The sequence below is a fragment of the Symphodus melops genome (assembly GCF_947650265.1).
Source record: "Symphodus melops genome assembly, chromosome: 6".
NCBI lineage: Eukaryota > Metazoa > Chordata > Actinopteri > Labriformes > Labridae > Symphodus > Symphodus melops.
In genome coordinates, this window is record NC_136696.1 from 26,538,195 (window position 1) to 26,558,327 (window position 20,133).

The window sequence follows — 20,133 nt, forward strand, 5'->3', positions numbered from 1 at the left end:
CCATAATGGATCTATGTCCTCCTTCTGATGCAGCCGGCACAAATTGCTGCATTGCGAGCTGTGTGTCTGCGTGCTGATAAATGTGTCTTTGATGCACCAGCTGTGTCCCAGCGAAGCCTGTCAGGGTTAATGTGAACATTCGTGGAACAATCGTCGATTCAATCGTATAGCTGCAGCTTTTCACGTCAGCACAACTCCCTCTGATTGTGACTGCAATAATGTCAGAGATGTTTCCGTGTAATGCAAACTTTGGTCGCGCCCTGGTATTTTAATGATGCATAATAGTGGCAGGAATGAGCCGCACTTCATGCAGAAAACAAAAGATTTTCACACACATTTATTAATGGAGCAACTGTATGGTTCAAATACAGTGAAGTTATCGATGCTGGATCTGCTTTGGAATCTTTTTTTATTTTATTATGTATTCAGAGAAGTGGAAAGTAGGAAACTGGGATGAAAGAATGCAGAATGAGATGCTGCAAAGCCCTCAGAGTTTGAATCGAACCTGAGCACCCAGCTTTGAGGACTAAAGCAGACATGTGGTGTGTGAAATATCACCAATAAGTAATCTGTAAAGACAGCGATTTAGTTCAAATCCAACAATGTCAGAGGACATGCTGTCTAACACAAACTTACTCGAACCCTGAGATTGCAATAATCACTTCTGGTTCTCCGTTTGTACTCTTTCCATCGACACAAGTTGAAGAGCGTCACGTCATAATGTTGGATTTATTTCTGTGTAAAGAAAACTCGGTCAAAGCCCAAAACTGTAGCGATGCAAAAAGACAGGTTAAAAATGCACAAACACATTCTGCGTGCATCTTTCTCAGGTAACTATCAGGTTAAAATCCAATACTGGATCGATGTGTTCATCATATATGCAGCGCAGATCTTTGCATGCATGTTCTGCTGGAGGGTTGCATGCTTCTTTATTCAGAGGCGAAGACAGATGGACTCTGGGGAAGAGAGAGGGGAACGACAGGCTGCAAAACACAGAGGGTGGAAATCTAACGGGGGCATCGTGCTTCAAGGACGAGAGCCTGTGAGCACATGAGAGGTTACATCAACACAACTTGATGTTGGAAACATTTCTGTTTAATGCAAACTTAAGTCTGAGCCTGAAACTGCTGCATGATGCAAAAAACTTTCTTGACTGAATCGAAGCTCATGCACAGACTCTGTGCAGCTTAAACACTCGACTGGATCTACTTTCACGTCGGCACAGCTCCGACTGAATGGACCTGCAATAATGTAAGACATGTCTTTGTGATACAAATGACATGAGACAAAGCACAGGCACTAACACACACGTTTAGCATAAATCTCTTAGTAAAGCAAGAACCCAGCTGAAACACTGAAAGGATCCATGCAGGCTCTACGTCTCTGCAGAGGAGAGGTGACGTGTTCATTAAAATAAACCGATTGTCAGCTGCTGCAGAGGAGAGGGAAGGTTGAGGAGGTATTCAAGGTGAAGCCCTGCATAAATAATTGTAATTAGTAAAAGTATGAATATGTCATCTGTTAAATTAAATCAAAGTGTAAGAACTGAAGTACTTAGAGCACAAATTAAAGCAATGAAACAAAAAATATTGGAGCAGAAACACACAAACTCCTCGAGGATTTTTATTACTTTTATCGACAGGCCGTGTTTGTGACGGGAAAAGTCAAAGTTCGTTTTTAGTTTTTTTTGTTTAATTAAATCAGATTTTTACCACAGAACATTTAATGTGCAGTCCTTTGAATAGAAGTTGTAATTTTTCTAACTTTCCAGCAGAAGCATCAAAATGAAAAAAAAATGTCCACAGTTGATTTTGTGTCGAAATCAAATTTATGCTCCTGAGATTTTAAAATGCAGGTTCTGGTTCTGTGTCTTTGTTGTTAAAGCTCGTCTGTGTTTATTCCTGTAGCTCTAACATGCAGTTCACAGTTATTCAAACATTATCTGAAGAGTTTAAGTGAAACCGACAAGTGTTGACAGGGCAGTTGAGCTGATGATCAGCAGCTCTGCAGCAGATCATCGAAGCCCTCCGTCTGCATTAAATAAACTGAATCACTGACAGTAGATCAGCTAACGTGTGTGTGTGTGTGTGTGTGTGTGTGTGTTTCTTGTTCATAGGTGTGAATGACGTGAACTACAGCCTGTACCCGAGCCGGGAGCTGCAGAGAGACTGGCTGACGGCGTATCTGGAGAGCTACAAGCACAGCTCGGGCCGTGAGGTCACCGTCACAGAGGCAGAAGTTACTCAGCTCTACATCCAAGTCTGCAAGTTCTCACTGGTAAGAGTCCGCTCGCTCCGACTCCGTCTGTCATTACCAAGCACCTCAACGCTTCGGAAAGACTTCCAAAAGTGACAAATCTCTCAACGGTTATTTCCTTTTTTAAAGTCGTTCTCTCGGAGGGATTCAAATGTCTCAACATTATGAGATTAGTGTGCATTTCAACAATATCCATATGTGTGCAGATCGCTGTAATGACAGGCCGGCTACACCCTGCCATCACATTTTAACATTTTACTTTTCCAGCACCCTGAAAAAAAAAAAAAAAAAAAAAAAGGCTCCCAAAAGAAAAGCAAAGCAGCTCCTCAGCTGACCCACCAAACTTTGATGGACTCCATCTGAGTTGATTAGAAGCTGCCGCAGGGAAAAATGAAAGACAGCAGCCAGAATTATTTTTCTCATGACCACAATTTTCATTCTTTGGTGGCTCAAGTGGTGCCGGGGCTATCAGTCTCAAAGTGCTTTCACAGCTCGACACAATAAGCAGAATTGTCCCACCAATTTTGGGGCTGGTGTGAATGTCTCTTGAAATAGCCCAGAAATGATGAGGAAGCATATTACTTTTTAAAATAACTCGCTCCCCCGGCCAAAAACACAGACAGGGAGCAGCGAGAGGAGGGAAAAGAAATAAAGCCTGGAATGGAGCGAGGGGGGGGGGGGGGGGGGGGGCGATAACATCATGTTGATTGAAATCAGATTTTCTATGACAAACCGAGGACGACTCTCGGCTCGAGGGAAGACTGGGGGAAATTGATCACTGACTTTAAACGGGCCAAGTTTCCAGCTCGACTTGTTTTTTTGACGAGCGGCGTGTCAGAGCGAGGGAGAGCGAGCCTGTTAATTGAGAAAATAACAGCGTGTTTCTTTTTTTTTTTTTTAATCAACTGAAACATCCTTCTTCAAACACATTCACAAATATAATCATATCCCCCTTTAAATGTCGTATTTATGTCTGCTTTGTGTATTTCACTCTAAAACCTTTTTATTACTGTTTCTTTATGTTGGGACTAAAAGGCTGAAAAAAATACTAAATTCTACCTGCACTTTTTATCGGAGCAACACATGCACATATCCTCTATAGAAAATAGATAATGTTCCTAATAATAATAATAATAATCTTTTTTTTTTTTTTTACCTGTACAAGATGTATTTGTATTTCTGACTTCCTTCCTTCCTGTGCTCAACATCATCAGCTGTAAGTCTGATAAATAAACGTTCGTCCTCTCTTCGCTGAAAGCAGCTTGTTTGTTGCTCCGGCTCCCTTCAGGGTTCATTCACTTTAAGGTGAAGCATTTATATTTCATTATCCGCTTGTATAATAACAGTAAACACTTTCTATTTCTAAAGATCGAACATTCAACAGTTTTGCTCGTATCATCAAAGTGAGAAAAAAAAAAAAAAAAAAAGGACGGATAACGCCGACACCTGAGAGGATCTATGTGCGCTTTATTTTCTATTACAGAGCTTTGATCATTTGTGTTTTTTTAAGCGTCTATTTCACAGAAAACAAAACATTTTAAGAATTTCTCTCTCTGGGCGACTTTTCACTTAACTTGACATTTTATCAATCAAACAAATAAAAAAAAAAATCTGTGGAAAAAGTGAATCCTAAGCAAACGTTCACGTCTTATTTCTCATCATTACACTTCATAAAAGCCACATCCACCTGAGAGGGCCCGAGAATCGTCTTATAGCTCAACATGTGGAAAATGAGACCTGGATTTATTTGTAATGGGTGAAACTGTCGGCCAGCGCAGAAAGCAAAATGTACCAAAGTGAAGTTTCTTTAAATGAAACCTCAGACTCAGGAAACGTCAGTAACTTCTGCCTCAGTTCACAGCCGGTCTGACGCTTCAAAAACCACTCAGGCCTTTTTTTCCAACTTGTAATATCTTGAAACGTCGTCTCATCAGGTGAACGTTGGATATATCTGGTGTCAGGATATATTTCGTCGTTTTGATAAGATTTACATTTTTGCAGTGATTGTCTGATTATTCTCCCACGAAGCAAATTGCATCCTGAGAAGGGTCCGCACGCCGATCGGCTCCCAATGAGCGACTCCATGAAGAAGATCAGGACGCTGCTCTGAATGAAGCCGCTCATTTGGAGCTGAGTGTGTGTGTGTGTGTGTGTTTTTTACGTCTTCTTCTAATGAAATAATCACAAGCTGTCGCCCTCTGACGGAGACGAAGCACAGCTCATGTCATGTCCCTTACATGACTGAGACTTTAAGAACTATTTCACGACAAAGCTAGAAGATGAACCGTATCTGTTTCTGTAGAAGTGACTGCAACATTTTCCAAATCTAATAATGAACAATTCAGTTTGATGCCTTTTCATAAAGCTCACTTATTTGATAGCTTTTGTTGGTAAAAGGCCTGAATCAAAGAGATGATATATCCCTCATTCTTCTTCTTCTTTTCTCTTGATAATTAAACCCGACATCATGAGCGCTCGGCCTGTTTAAAAAACACTCTTGCTGTTTCATTTGTTGAATTTTGGAAGTTTGTCAAAAAAATAAAATCTATTTCAAGGATTCACCCCGAGCTCTTCTCACTGTTACAGACATTTAAAAGATAAAACAATTAATCAAGATTATTTTTGTTTTGTTTTTGTAGTTGTTGTTTTAGCATTGCTCTCTTTTTAATCTGCTCTAACCTCCTTCAGTCAGGAGCTGGATGCTCCCGTGCTCTTTGACCTTTCAAAGACCTGCGTGAATTATTTCACCGAAGCGAAGCTCGTTACACGACACAAAGCGCGACACATGGACAGCGTTTACGACGTCACAATATCGGATAATTGATCTACATGTCAGGACGACTGTAACCTGACATACAGAGATGCCCCTCAAAGGCTGAAGTGCAGCATTTATGTTGTTCAATCTTTATTTGTATAGCATTAATTCATAACAGGTGTTATCTCGAGACCCTTTGAAAAGCAGGTAGAGGACCTCACTTATTGCTTTATGTACTGCGACATGCTGTCACCTTCACCTCGTATCAGCTTTCTCTTCTTTTTCCTGCTCTCAAACATTATCCTCCCAAATGTTCACGAAATAAAAATTATTATTATTTCAAGGGTGCAACTTGTCAAAATGTATTCCTTTTAATTATTGGTCAAATCTCAAAACAGTTCCTCCCCACCGAAATCCTTCTTTTCCCTCTACTGCTTAAGCAAACATTTTATTTCACTTTAAACAACCTCTTCTTGTTCGGGTTTTTGATTATTTATTTTTTTTGTATCGCTGTTACTTAGACATGTTGTTCTTTATTTCCTCACCTGCTCTTGTTTAAGGGGGGGGAGCTGTCTGTATTTATGTCTCTTCAGTAATTCTCTTGTTTTCCTGTGTTTTGTGGAAATGCATTTAAAGGAGCGACCGTTTCATAAAATGATCTTCATACAAACGTCAGTGAGTCAAAGTGGACGGGAAATCATTTCACAGTGTTGCTCTTTAAAAACAAAACTTCAATATGGAAATGGTACGCCATCGATTTGACAATGACACGAGTCAGGAAGACGATATATTGCCGTATTGATCCCACCCACTATTTCATAGCACATCTGGCACAGCGGATGACATACTGGTTACCAGTAATGGTCTTTGGAACATTTCCAAACCTGTCAGAATTTACAATTCAGTCTGATGACTTTTTAAATTGTTGTCGATTTTTTTTTTTTTGTGTTCCCTCTTTTGTGAAAAGGATTCAATGGCATCGCTGTCATATCTCCTGATAATTGCCTGCAATAATCAAACTACATTGAATTTACTGCATTGTTAAGACTCTGTAGATGAGAATACAGATGAATAGTAAAAAAAAAAAAAAAAAATCAGGAACCAATAAAAACGGGTCTGCTCTGAGGGAAGTTGTGCGTCTGCACTGTGTGCCATCCACAAAGCCTGGCCGGGTGCCAGAGCTGTGCGGCGTGCCGTGAAGCTGCCTCCTTCACGTCGTAATCTCAGGCAGTCTGTGCCAAGTCGCAGCGGGTCTTTACCGCTCGTTCTCTCCTCGCCAGGGATCCCCCCGTCAGCCCCGCGGCTCTGTGATGTCACCCCACACACACACACACACACACACGTCTCTCATCGCCACTTTTTTTTTCTCAATGAGTCCCCGTCACTGCTGGTCTCTGCTTAGTGTTAGACTGATGCTCTCTTAATGGAGAGCAGTTATTAATCATAATGGAAACACACTCCGTCTCTCCCTCCAACGAAAGACAGAGATTAGAGATGAAAATCTGCCAGGGAGGGGAGCAAGCCAAGGGAAAACCGCACATCGCTCTTCAAGTATTTCATTCCACCCTTTATTTGATTATCAAATAAAAATGTGATTATATCACTGGGCCGCAGAACAGAGGCCTGTCTGGATCTTATTAGGACTTGCTATTAGTGGTCCTACCATGAAGATTTACAATAAGGGTGGAGAACAACAGAAATTTATGGAGGCATGGAAGTCCGCAAGCCTAAGTGAGCAAAGCCATTAAGGAGGGAACCATTCAATACGGAGGTTTGTCATTCTGACTGAGCAGCTACAACTGGCAGGCAGCAGCATCAGTTATGGGAGCCGCTACACATGACGACCGGCGTGTTTTTACAGTTCTGCTCTGTGGCACAGGGAAAAGTAGCACGACATGCTAGAAGACAAACAAAGAAAGAAAAGCCAGTGAAAGCACACATCAACACATTTTTCTAAAGTGACAAAACAAAAATAATCCCCGGGTTTGCACTTTGCTTTTATTCGTTTGAGCAACGCGCAGCCTCACAGGAGCATGGTGGACAAGATAAACGCGGTTATTTACGAGTCTGTTATTCAATGAGAGAGCTCCAGTTCACTCTCTGACATGAAGATTTGGCTCAAGTGTTTTCGAGCGGATCATCTGACCCCGCGGTGACCTCCTCCCTCCCAGCACAGGGGGAGAAGACGTGTTTGCTTTAGCCTGAATCAGACATGGAAAGGAGCTTTTTGCATGTAGAAATCAGTGAGCAGAAATGTGACCATCAGTTACAGTTTTGACTTCTGATCTGTATCATTTAGTCATTTTATGTCTATGAGACAGGGACATGTCCAGACTGCAGTGGCCCAACTGGAGCACATCCGAGGGTGGTATGAAGTTTGTATGTACACACCATGAATTAGTTGAATTCACCCTTTACCTCCTGTAATCACATGTACCTTTAAGTAATTATTTAAGTCCTGTATACAAACTCCCGCCTACTTTCTAACTTCCAAAAATACAATTAATGGCAAATTAGTTCACTGCAAGCAAAAGTTTGTACTGACACATTTTATAGACTAATTCATTTCCTGTCTTATGCAACAGATATGTAAAAGTTTTGTTTACAATTAAAAGTGCTTACTCAAGAAAAGATTTTACATTGACATGTAAAGAAAACAACAAGGTCCATGCCCCCCCCCCTCGCCCCCCCCTGACACACGCTCCTGCTATCACAATACATTTAAAGTCACAGGTTTTTTATATACAGAAACTGAACACAGAATTACCTGTGTGTTTACCTGAATGATTGATTCAACAGCAGTTGAGTGCTCAGCATCTTTCGACCACAACTGAAATAGGACGGAGTTACACGCACATTACGTAGGTTCAAAATCAGCAGTCTGAGGAAGACGATCCACAAAACTTCACAACATTTCTAAACAGAATCTGCTTCAAATAATAATATTCAGTTTGACATGCATTAATGGAGGGCTCTCAGAGTGAGGGGGCTGCCCACAGTGAGCACTCCAGAGCAGTTTTGGGATTTGGTGCCTTGCTCAGGGGCACCTCGGCAGTGCTCAGGAAGTGAACCGATGACCCTCCGGTTTCTAACCCAAGTCCCTACAGACTGAGCTACTGCCGCCTCAATCCATTATTATCCTGTTTCTTTTCTATTTCAGTGTGTTGCAAACATAGGCGGTTAAAAGTTATCACGGTGGACCTCGAGGAGGCGGTTTGAGGAAATTTCTATTCAAATCCTTCAGCAATGCGAGTCTCCCTTTTTTTTTTTAAATGAAGCACAATGATTTCTTTATGCAGATGATACGACGATTTATATACAAGAACTTTTAACTGAGGAATTGTGTCGGATGTGGAGTGAGAATAAGTTGCAAATGTAACATTCATTGGAATTAATATTGATTCAAATTGAAAAACTGATTTTTATTATTTTCATTTGATGTTTTCATTTTATTTCTATTCCTTTAACCTTGGGTTTTTAATCAGATAACTGTGGTTCTAATTTAATGTCAGGTTTAAAAGTGTTGGCCCTGAGAGGAGTAGCTGCTACCCTGGCAGAGGGGTTCAAATAAATGAAATATCACAAGCAATTATCGCAAGAGTGCCTTGATTTAATGCAACTTATGATTTCCCCCTACCGCATCAGCTACAACTGAAAACAGTCTATTTCACAGAGCTAGCAGATCACTATACCTTCACTAAAGAAGACTTTATTTATTTTAAGAATTTAACACATAAATTTAAAAAAAAGAAGAAACATTTGAGTGTACAGTTGCTTGAGAAGTCGTGATGAATGGTGTAAAACTTAAAAAAACATTTGAACTGGTCCTTTAACGTTGTTTTTCTCCCCACCAGGCATCCAACTTCTTCTGGGGTCTTTGGGCCATCCTGCAATCACGTTTCTCCTCAATTGACTTTGACTTCCAAAGGTTTGTGGGGGTTTTGGGGGGGTTTTTTGCAATAAAGTCAAGTCAAGGGTGCTGCATGAAAAAAAAAAAAAACATGTCCTCGTGTCCACGGTTAGAGCTTGCGTCCTGATGTCACTTTGCATCAACACCGTTTCCTAAAGCTCTGTGATTCTGACGTTTTCTTCAGACAAATTTTCACTTTAAAATCGTCGCCCTCCTGACACAGAGCTCCACCTTCACATCAGCCGATTAATGTCGAAACACATGCAACTATACTTTATGACTTCATCTCTGAATAAACAGAAAAGAAATCTTGCTCCCTGAATTCAAGCCGTCATAATTTTATTGCAATGTTTATAAAAGCAGAATGATCATTAGGATCGTTTCACAGAGAATTTTGTAGGCCAAGAATTCCTCCAAAGGTCTGGAAACTTGGGACCATCGTGTAAAAAAATGTTCAAGTCCGCCACCCGCAACCCTCATTTGAATTTTCAAGACTTGTTGTGCTCGTCCTGCCCAGTTTTTCTGTTTGTCTTCTGGCTCCTGAAAACACATTGACTAATATGATTCTCTGCCATAAAAGGCTGAGCTTTTACAAAAACCGTCTTAAGAAATGTCAAACAAATATACTTTCAATTTAAGTATATTATGATCCACACAGGGCAATTATCTTTAAACAAGACCAGGAGGAGACATTCCTCACTTCTCGCAGCCAGACAATAAAGTTCAGGAGGGCAAAATGTTTCCCTTCTCCCCCCTCTCTTTCTTCCTCTCTCCCTTCTCTGTGCGCCCCACACCCGCCACAGTTGTGATCGTGATCCTAATCACTATTGACATACGGCACCCTCCCCTCTGTGTGGCTTGCTCTGCACGCTTGCTAGATCAGCGACAGGGCCCCCGCCTCATTTCGATCCGGACCCCAGAGGAAATGTGATCCAGAGGGGTGCCGAGGTACAGAGGCGCTATTGTTCCCGTGCCGTCCGTCCTCCCTTACATTTACGTCTCTCATCCCTGGCCGGGCCACATGCGCCTGCTAGACGTCTGCTCCTCTAAGCCGCCGGCTGAGGTTGTCCTAAAGTGCACGATGAGGGTCGGGTTACCTTTCTTCTGCTGGGAGGCTGGGCTAAAAAAACTCAGAAAACAACAGTAATGATGTGGAGTCAGAGGTATCGCTACATTAGAAAAAAAAAACTCTGCAAAGTAGTGCAAACGAATGACGGACACACACATATTCTGGATATGCCAATTACATGTGCCAACACTGATTTTAGAAAAGGTCTATCAAGTTGTAAAGAACAATGTGTATATGTCAACGGTCAAGTTTGTCGTGGCTTTCATCCTTTCATTTAAATACATTTACAGAGAGAGCACACACCAGTCAGAACATCGTCTTCGTAAACTGTCCTTGCTATTTGTTTAAACCACATAAAGCGACACGCGTCATTTAAATTCAATGGCAGAGCGGTAAGTAATGTGGCAGTAAACGCTCTTTCTGAGGAGGTTTTAATTGGATGCATAAAGGGCAGGTCACACCAGGATTTAATAATGTAGCTTACTTATTCTTCACAGCTAGCAAGCAGATCCACTTTTAAGAGTTTTTTTTTTTTTTATCACGCTGGATCGTTCATGTGCAAATAGTGATCAGTAAAAGAGACGCTTTTACGCTAACGGAGAAATTGTTGCTAGCATCAGTGTTTCACTTCTGGCTTTCAAATGACTAAACAAAGAAAAACAGGGGGGCATCGTAGCTAAAGTTACATCAAGAGGACTCCATTTGAATGTACCAACATTTGCTCCATGAGGACGGAGCTGTTCTCAGGTGTGTTAAATATTGTATAAATCTCGTGTAGTCAGTTACACTATTCTTGTCCTGAGTTGATTAACTTGTTACACGGTGAAGTTGACAATCCAAGTAAGAACTTCCTAAAAGCAGTCTCGGTAATTTTCAAAAACTAGCATTAAGTAGCATCCTCTCCGTTCTCCGTCTTCACCGACCTGTGCTCCCTCTGAAGCCCCGCCCCTCACTTACATGCACTAACGCCATTGGTCCAGCAGCGGATTTCAGCTCATGCTTTGAGTGTGGGCTCGTGCATGCATGGGGTAGAGAGGCTGTGATTGGTTTATAAACCAAGCTGCTACTGATGACAGAGTTTTTTTGTTTCTTTTTCAGAACGCTTGAATTATAAATTATTGTCAGGAGATGAAAAATTGGATCTGACCCTGCGTTTAAGCATGTGTTTTGTTTGCTAAGAAAGCTGATTTCTCCTGGTTGTGAATCTATGCCACTAATGTCGAATTGTACCTGCAGGTAGTTTTTGGGGGTTTATTTTAGCTATTAGCTAGCATACCGTAAGTTAGCAAAGGCAGATAAATAGGGAGAAGATTAAAACTAAGCTGCAGCCTCTGATTTTGTAAAAAATGAAGACAACGCAGAAGTGTAAAAAAAACGTCAGTTCCCCCGTTTGTCCACTTGGAGCTGGCTCCAAACGCTCTGCGTCTCACGTTAACACGCTTCTTAATTTATTCCCCCCCCCCAGTGGAATTACACTTTAATGCCTGGTTTATTAAAAAAACACATAGTTCAAAGCGTCGACTTATTGTTGTGAAAACAGAGTTACGAGGAAATGAGATGGAACCAAAAAGTATATTTGCTATAAATGTTCTGCAGATTTGGATTAAGTTTTTGTTTTTGTGGGTTGATTACTGCAAGAGACATTTTTCTGCATTAAACACAGTCATTTGATTTGGTTTGAATATCATAATTAATTCAGCTTTAACCATAATTTTCTTGTCATAACCACAGCCTTACTCACAGTTAACCAAGTTGGGTTTTTTTCTCCACAGCTGGAGAGAGAACACACAACACTGCATTTCAAGCTTTTGTGATGAAAAGGCAACAAATAGGAAGTTAGAGTTAAACCCTGGAAATATATGTGTGTGTGTGTGTGTGTTTGTGCGTGTGTGTGTTTATGTTTTCCTCCCACTGTTTTCCCCCTGAGCCAAGTCCTTGCCGACTTCCCAACGAGTGACAGGCGTCGTCGAGGCCTTGTGCTTTAACCAGAGCCAGATGTAGAAGTGACAATAGGGAGCCACAAGGGGAATGCAAGCCTCCCTCCCCCTGCGCTCGTTATTTACTTTTCTTTATGTGATTTTATTCATGTGTTGAAAGTGTCTGCGAGTCAGCGGTTTAGATTTGTGGACGTGTTGGAGAGGTGAGCGGCTGTTTGACAAAGACATTATTATGAGGAAATGAAGGAGGAGGAGGAGGAGGAGGAGGCCCACTGTTTGGAGAAGCCTGACTGCTAAATTGAGGGAATTGTGCACAAAAGCACATTGTGAAATGGAATACCTGCTTTTGAGGGAGCTCACTTTCCCCCACTTGTGCTAAAGAGGGAAACGTCTCAGTTTCATCTCTGATGATGATAAATGTTAAGCCTGCAAGTTTAAGGTGTCACTCTTAATCAAAATAAGGATGAATGGGATCCCCTGTGAAGGCTGCAGCTCTATTAGAGAAGTATACTCCAGTATAATTCTACTTAGGAAAAGTGTGGGTTTGACAGATTATTGGACTATCAATACAAAGTACTATGGACGGCTTTCTTTTCTTTCATGAGCTTTGTGAACAAGTCCACATGACATTTTTTGTTGTTGTTGATATTTTAAAGGCAGGGTGTGTGTTCTGGAAAACAAGGCAGGTTTGAAGAGCAGCTTCACAGTTTCCAGAGGATCTGGACGCGTGTGTCGAGTTCCTTCATGCGGAGAGCTCTGAACATAACTGCGCCCTCTCTTTGTCAGTTCTTGTGTTTCCACAGTGGACGCCTCTCAGTGCCACTTCACTCTGTTAGGCCCTGAATACAGGCACGCAGAGTCCATGTCTGACAAGCATGCGTCAAACTGAACAAAGAGCATCTGGTCAAATAAAAAAATGAACTATATGGGAGCGCCAACAGCCTGCCCCCCCCCCCCCCCCCCCCCCCCCCCCCCCCCCACATGTCCAGAGAGGCTATAGACCTCGTTGCAGCAGTCTGATTTCCCACTCACTTTCCTTGATATCTGACTCTATCTGTCCTGTCTCTACAATAAAGGCAAGGAAAGCAAAAATATAAATCTTAAAAAAAATTAAAAAAAAGCTTGGAAAAAAGGTGTATAATGTGTTTGTTCCAGGTTGTATTTCAGCAAAAAGTTAAAGTGCAATTTGGGAATTCATAAAAAAAAAAAAAAAACCTTACAGTAACAAAACATAACTTTCCGCTCATTTGATGACAAACATGTCTGGCTCCTCCTTCTTTCCCCAGTGTCGGCGTTGTTCCGACTTCAGCAGGTGTTCATTTTACAACTCAGAAACTCGTTTTCTTTCTTTCTGTTGTTTGCGACGCCGGATGAACGCAGAGTGACTCCGTCTCTGAGAAAGATCAGCACGATGCAGTTTGTGGGACATGTTTCAGAGATATTACAAGCAGGATTACAAGGCCTATTTAAAAAAAACAGTCACAAAGATGTGCAACGAAGTGATGAAAAAAACATTGGTATCATAATCATGTAACGCGAAATATTGTTTTAAGAATAGCTGTTGTCCTTTCTGGCTTTTTTTAAAATAATGCATCTCTAAAAAAAGAATCAAACACATTTCGAGCAGGACAACCAGGCATTGTTTTTAATCTCATCAAGTTAAGGAAATATCTATGTTGCTTTTAGAACGATTTAATCATTAGATGCAGCATGGATGAGGTTTCCCTTAAAATAAGTTTGACAAAAAAACACACTCTTAAGTTTCTCCAACAACGATAAAAGCTGTGAAAATGTCTGCAGGCTACCACTCAGGATTTATGAACTTTTCACTTTAAAAAAAGAAAAGAAAAAAATAGGCTGAGCTCAGACACACTTTGCACCATCTCTCTAACAACAAGCTACAGGTGGAAAGAAACAAGTCTTAGAAAAACCCAAGTGTGACACCGTGATGAGAAAGCGGTTGGCTGCAGAGATACAGGCGGGGAACAGAGCGACTGAACACAAGTAACTAAAAGGCATGTGTCAGGATTATCTTTTTGTCTCTGCGCGCGGTACGAGAGAGAAAACTGATTTGGCATTGAGGATTAAAAGCACTGATTAAAGGACAAGCTCCTCTGTGCCTCTATTTTCTATGTGCTTAATTTCAATGGGGGTAGTATAATGGCCAAGGGCAGCAGCGTACTCAGACATCAGATTTATTGAAGCCTTCGATAATATGGTTTGAACAAACACAAAACCACTTTCCACCACAGTTAAGTTCTGAAACGCGGCAAGGCTTTGACACAGCTTTCAGACTGAAAAGAGTTTTTAATGCTTTATTGTTGTGCAAGTGATAAAAAAACATACTGCCCACGTTGAGCTATTAACAGTGTGACCTGTCAACAACACAGGAAACCAAAATCTCATTATTGTTCACTTTCAATGAACACGTCCACACTTTTTAAATGTATACTTTACTTCTTACATGTTTTTTTAATTAAAGAGTCGACGAGAAGCGCACACGACGATGTGCTCATAATGAGCAAGGTTCACGTCAATGGAAATACAAATATTCCTCCTCACAAAGTAGAAAGTTGTGCGGCGTGAGGTGAAGGCTAAATGTAGCACATTTCCTATCACAGCCATTTTGTTCTTTACGAGACGAAGTCCGCACTCTAATTATCATTTCAGACCTTCATCAGACGTCGCTCTCTATACGAATAGCAAATGCAGCGGGGCTCTCGATCAAAACAGAACAATGGGGAATCATGGGAGTTCTCTCTGCTGAGTACAGCGATAAGGCCCGCACAAAGTTAGGATGCTAGAAAAGAAAAAGGACGAAAGTAAGGGAAGCTGGCCTGACCAAACTTATTTCAGTCAGCTCTAAAGGCTGGGAAGAGCCAGGCAGATGTTAGCTAATGTTAGCTGGGATGCTAGTGCTAACAGTCCTGATCGAAGCTGCATACTTTGATTTGAGTCATATTCTGTTAGGACCCATTCACTCATCTCGGGCATGCCGCAGACACTGGCTGCAAAACTCATACAGACGTTTAGAAAGCTTCAAATTGCTTCTCTTGCCGGCACAAATCACAAAATGTTTTGTATTTTAGAGAAGAATTGGAGGAACATCGTTCTAGAAAAACTACAATGTCTTTCCTCAGTTTCTTTTTTTGAACAGAACACAGCGAACTGCACACTGCAGAGCCTGCAAATCAAACATGACACAAAAAGACAAAAAATGACTCACCGAGTGGATCGAAAACTCTTCTGCTGGAATGAAATTTCTTCAACCAAACATTAAGTGAGGAGGTTTTTCAGGTTCACGACTGCACTACATTACGAAAGTGAGAAGAATGAACAGAGCTTTCCTTCAGCGTCTACCGGACGTCACAGAGACATAAAAGGTGCCTCTGGAAATGGTGATTCTTTTTTTTTCAGGGACGGACTGAAGCAAAAGAAAACCTTTAATATGAAAAGCACTTTGATGATCACCGAAACAGTTTTTGTTCCTGAATTCACAAAAAGGATTTTACAGAAAGAGACTCAAAGACAAATGGTTAACGGACGTTTCCATTCCCGAACCAGGCACGCCGCGCTCGGCAAACCAACTGAGCTTTCAGGGTGAAGCGCGCTTACATCGGAGGTGCCATCCATACACGGATGGCAGAGGGTCCAACACCGTTCATACACATTTACAAAACGCTGACAAGGCAGTGCGAGCAACCTGGAGTTAAGTGTCTTGCCCAAGGACACATGGGACATGTGGCTGCAGGAGCTCGGTATTGAACCCTTGACCCTCCAGTTAAGAGCCGACCAACTGAACCTCAGCCGCCACACATGTAGGAACATGTGACAACAACATCAAGAGAACATTTCACTACAGTGGTTTTGTTGTAAAGACTTTGTCCAAAATGAAATGTAGCTTTTGACATTCTGCTCTTCTCCCCGTCCAGGTATGCCATGTCACGACTCAACTACTACTTTGAGAAGAAAGAGGAATATTTTGGACTGACTTTGAGCTAGAATCAGAGGACCATGAAATGTTCCAATCCCGAATCAGCAGTCCAAGTCGAGTTTTTCTCCGACGTCCTCCTTCGTCACCCGATACGAGTCCATGCTGGAAATGAAGCCGTAGAACGAGCCCGTAAATGAGCTTCCCATTGTTTGTTTCTCTTGAGCTGCGAAAGTGAGTCCTTAACTTCTGCTATCACTGAGATTTTTTAAATATGTGTTTTACCACAGTCAGTATGCCGATAAGCCCATTTGGCATCTTGAGATCGACCTCATGCCAGAAACACATTAATTGTTCCCACATTTAGCAGAGTCGCATGAAGCCACAAAAACTGAGCCCGATCATAAAAGCCATAAGTCGGTTATTTGCATGCTTATTCAGTGAGCCCCACAGATCTGATGGAAAACAAGTTTCCATTTCAGCTTATTTACTTAAGCATGCAGAGGGTTGCTTTAATTCTTAGTCCTCAGGAATAACGTTACAAAGCTGCTTTTTTATTTGTTCAACGATCATCCAGTTCACTGCTGATTCACTCGAATGTACGAAGAGACTGCCGAGTGAAGCGCTGCCACAGTTTGTGTGAAACATTATTTTAACATGACGTGCAAAATGTTTATGTGAAAAATGCAAATGGATGAGTGGTGAAATATAACCGTGGCTGTTGATACTCCATGATGTGTCGTTTATTGTCTCAGAGATTTCATAGGTTTTAGATTCTAGTTAGTCAAATCTCTCAGCCAATCAGCTGTCGTCTGATGACGATAAGGCCTCTTGGAGCGACGGGCAACTCAAACCAGCGTTCGTTATTATCTTCCTCTTTTCTTTTTCCACTGACAGACTGAAAATTCCTCTTCTTAGAACCTTCATTGACAAATTTCACAGTACTGATGCATGTGAGGCTGAGCAGGGCACAGAGAGTGAGTACTATCAGGCGGAGCGTTTCCTAAAAAATATCTGTGATGTTAAAACAGCCAACAAATAAAAAAAACTGTTAAAATTATCTCTAGCCTTGGGTGCAGAAAAAAAAGACAAAATAGGGACTCCGGTTGTGTTTGCTTTATTCTCGGTCTACATTTCAGCGCCAGCACCTGTCGATGTCCTGTAAACCTGCACGGGGGTACAAACAACTGACAGCATTGTGACTTTGCGAGGTGGCGATACGTCTCCGTAAGTCAACGTGCTTAAATCTTCATCTGACACTGTCTCCTCGTCTGTCCAACTCTGTTGATACCTTCGTTTAGTTTCCTTCACGGCTTCCTTCTACCGATAATCATGCTCAGAGATCAACTCCCGACCTCATTATGTAGTCATGTCAGTCTGACTGTTTGTTTGTTAACAACAGACACACGTGACTGTTAAAAGACAGTCGGAGGATTTTTTTTTTCATTGCACAATACTCCTCACATATATATACACATGACACGACCAGCAAACAGAGGAGCTCTGTGATTGGTCCACAGGGATCACTAAGACGGACACCAAATGAAAAGTCCTCATGAAGCTCTCAGGTTCCTAAAGCTGCACCTGTACAGGCATACCTTGAGTTAACATCCACTTATAGGATAGAGGTGAACTCGTGTTTTTCTTGTTATTACACGTCTAAATACTTTCCCTGAAAAGGCCTCGAGTGAGTCAATCCTAATAATGGGATATTAACAACAATATTCTGACCACGCCTCTTTCTGAAAAGATGCCAGAAATTCCTGCAGCGTTGTCCTGGTCTGTAGTATGTGATGCGGTCTACGTAACGTCAATGAAAACCTGCTGGGTGGAACGGGTCAGATGGTTCTAATATGCAGCAAACATCATATGACTGCGAGAACAATTCTCCTTTTCTAACTGAAATGTCATCACTGATATATTGAGTTTACCTTAGCAATAAAAGAAAGCACGTTCTGATTTACGGGAGAAGCTTCCCGACTCCGTTTGTCCCTGAATCCCCTCCATGTGTTCTCACCTGAGGAGAACTCGCACGTCAAAGCTTCTCCACACACACACACACACACACACACACGAGTACCTTCTACTTTGTGCACTGTGTTCACGTCAGTGTCGGCAGCTCCAGGCTGAGGAGCCTCAGGCAGCAGCAGCTCAGCTTTGACAGCTTCTTGTTGGAGGTGGATCTGTCTGCTATTCGGTGTGAAGAGTCCGATCAGCCGGCCCAAAGTGCCTCACATCTGGTAACAAATCCAAACATTTGACATGTCATGATTATATAAGCAGAGTACGTAAAATCAGCTCCAAATTCAGTACAATAAGTAGGTGTGCATAAATTCAGATTGGGGCTGCACGGACCAGAACATATACGTCGCCACACAGATACATATTTTAAACACAATGAAAATACTCCACCCAGAAATAATCAAAGATTAATAAAAAACAAACATATGAAAGACCCTTTGGAGACCCTGGTCAAAAAGACCCAACACCTCCACCTGAGACGACCCACTAAAACTAACCAACAGAAAACAAGACAACCGAAGACGGGACCAGCAGGTGTCAAAGTACAACAACATCGACACATGCACGAGTAATACTATCAATAAGGTGTTCCTGATGGGGTTTTTTTGCCATTATTAAAATCTTTCCAAAGCTTTAAGGCTCATCACAATAAGTCGACTTTAAACAGGAGCTGCAGGAAAAATAAGAGAGACGTTGAACAACCAGCAGGTCCAAGGTGAAAGTAGCAGCTCTGGAGTTTTTGGTGACTTCACCAACTTTGTAGAACTTCTTGTCCACTTGAGATTAAATATTTGTCTTTGACTTTAATTATCAAAACAACATCTGGAGGAAGGCAGCAGGTATTGGCTCTGAGGAAGAAGAGATGAGGAATGCATCTAACGACGACTTAGCTTTAATTAAAGATCCACATTTAAATCCAAACTTCATTCTGACTTCTCGAGTTTTGCCTAACGGCTATCTGGGCAAGTCTTATGGCAGCGGCTGTGGGTCAAAATCCCCTCTGGAACAATGCAAGCCAGGGAGCGTTTTGATCCTATTTTCTTTTCTGTTGCTGGAGAACGAATGGATGTAAAATTCAAATCATGTTAGCATGGGGGTAAATCACATGGATGACATATAGAGACAAACCAACGTTCATACCCACACCTACAGGGGCTGCAGAGTCACCAGTTGACCTGACGAGAGAGGCAGGAAGAACTCAAGCATGCACGGAGGATTCAAACCACTGCACCAAAAACACAGACGGCACATTCTCAGAGGTGAAGCTAGAAGAGCTTTCAGAGCAGCTTAGCGGGGTTTAAGGGGCCGTTAGCTCGTCATGTCAACCTGTTGAGGTTTTAACATGGAGGTTCAGTGAAGCTGACGCTGAAAGGACTGAACTGCTTCATGTTTCATGGAGATGACGTCGAAAGTTCCCATTTGATCCAACATCTTACACTTTCCCCGTCTGTTTGTTTTAACCCAAGGCTGCTGTGTTTGTCTTGTAAACAAACTCGTAGCCTGAAGCATTTCAGCGAACAATAAGTTGGCACATCAGGACTGTGCGGAAATGGGAAATGGATGGATGCAATGTCAACGAGTCCTTTCCTCTGCACAATTGTGTCTGCGGCGCACAAAGGAGAATGTGATTGTAAAATCAGTAGAAAGAATTATGATGGGCTGAAACCAGAGAGGACCCACAACAATGCTCTTTACCTCCTCATGGTCGAGCACAGTTCTGCTCATCAAGGCTTGCAGCCGTGTCTTTGAGTCAAACAATCCAGACGCTTTTCAAAGCGCATTTTTTCCGTTAAACATATCATATTTTAATTAGCAGACTAATGCACTGACAAAGACCCAAGGACTCCTCCTGAAAGCAAAAGGAAAAATTGGCCTTTTGTCCATTGCCAGTCCAAAAAAAGTACTGTAGATTCTTTCTTTCAATTCTAATTGCATTAAAAAAAAAAGAAGTATAGACCTTTATGCAATGTTTCAAAGACATTGAAACACAGACACAGCCCAAGCAAGTCCATTCAAAGCTGCTTCTTCTTCTTTTTTTCCTCCTGCGATTCATTTTATTCAGGTATTGCATTTAGCTTTGCCGTTATTGTTTAATGCTTCCCAAGGCTGCTGACCCTTTGAATATTAATAAGACCCCTCTAGATCTGCAATTGTTGTCAATTTTCATATTTTAAAACTTCCCAACAATGTGTCTACGGAAAGGTTTTATAAAACACTTTGCTAATGTGCATTACTTTGAAGAAAAAAAAATAG

General features: G+C 41.7%; 1 protein-coding gene across 1 annotated transcript in view; it reads left to right on the forward strand.

Annotated features, from left to right (window-relative positions):
- Window positions 1–16,588, forward strand: part of LOC306825017 (ethanolamine kinase 1) — a 28,360-nt gene extending 11,772 nt beyond the window's left edge. Inside the window, exons 6-8 of the mRNA XM_079345493.1 lie at window positions 2,117–2,277; window positions 8,866–8,939; window positions 15,860–16,588. Of these exons, the coding sequence (XP_079201619.1) occupies window positions 2,117–2,277; window positions 8,866–8,939; window positions 15,860–15,929 (305 nt within the window). The 3' untranslated portion in view covers window positions 15,930–16,588. The remainder of the gene's footprint in view (window positions 1–2,116; window positions 2,278–8,865; window positions 8,940–15,859) is intronic.
- Window positions 16,589–20,133: the final 3,545 nt, after the last annotated feature.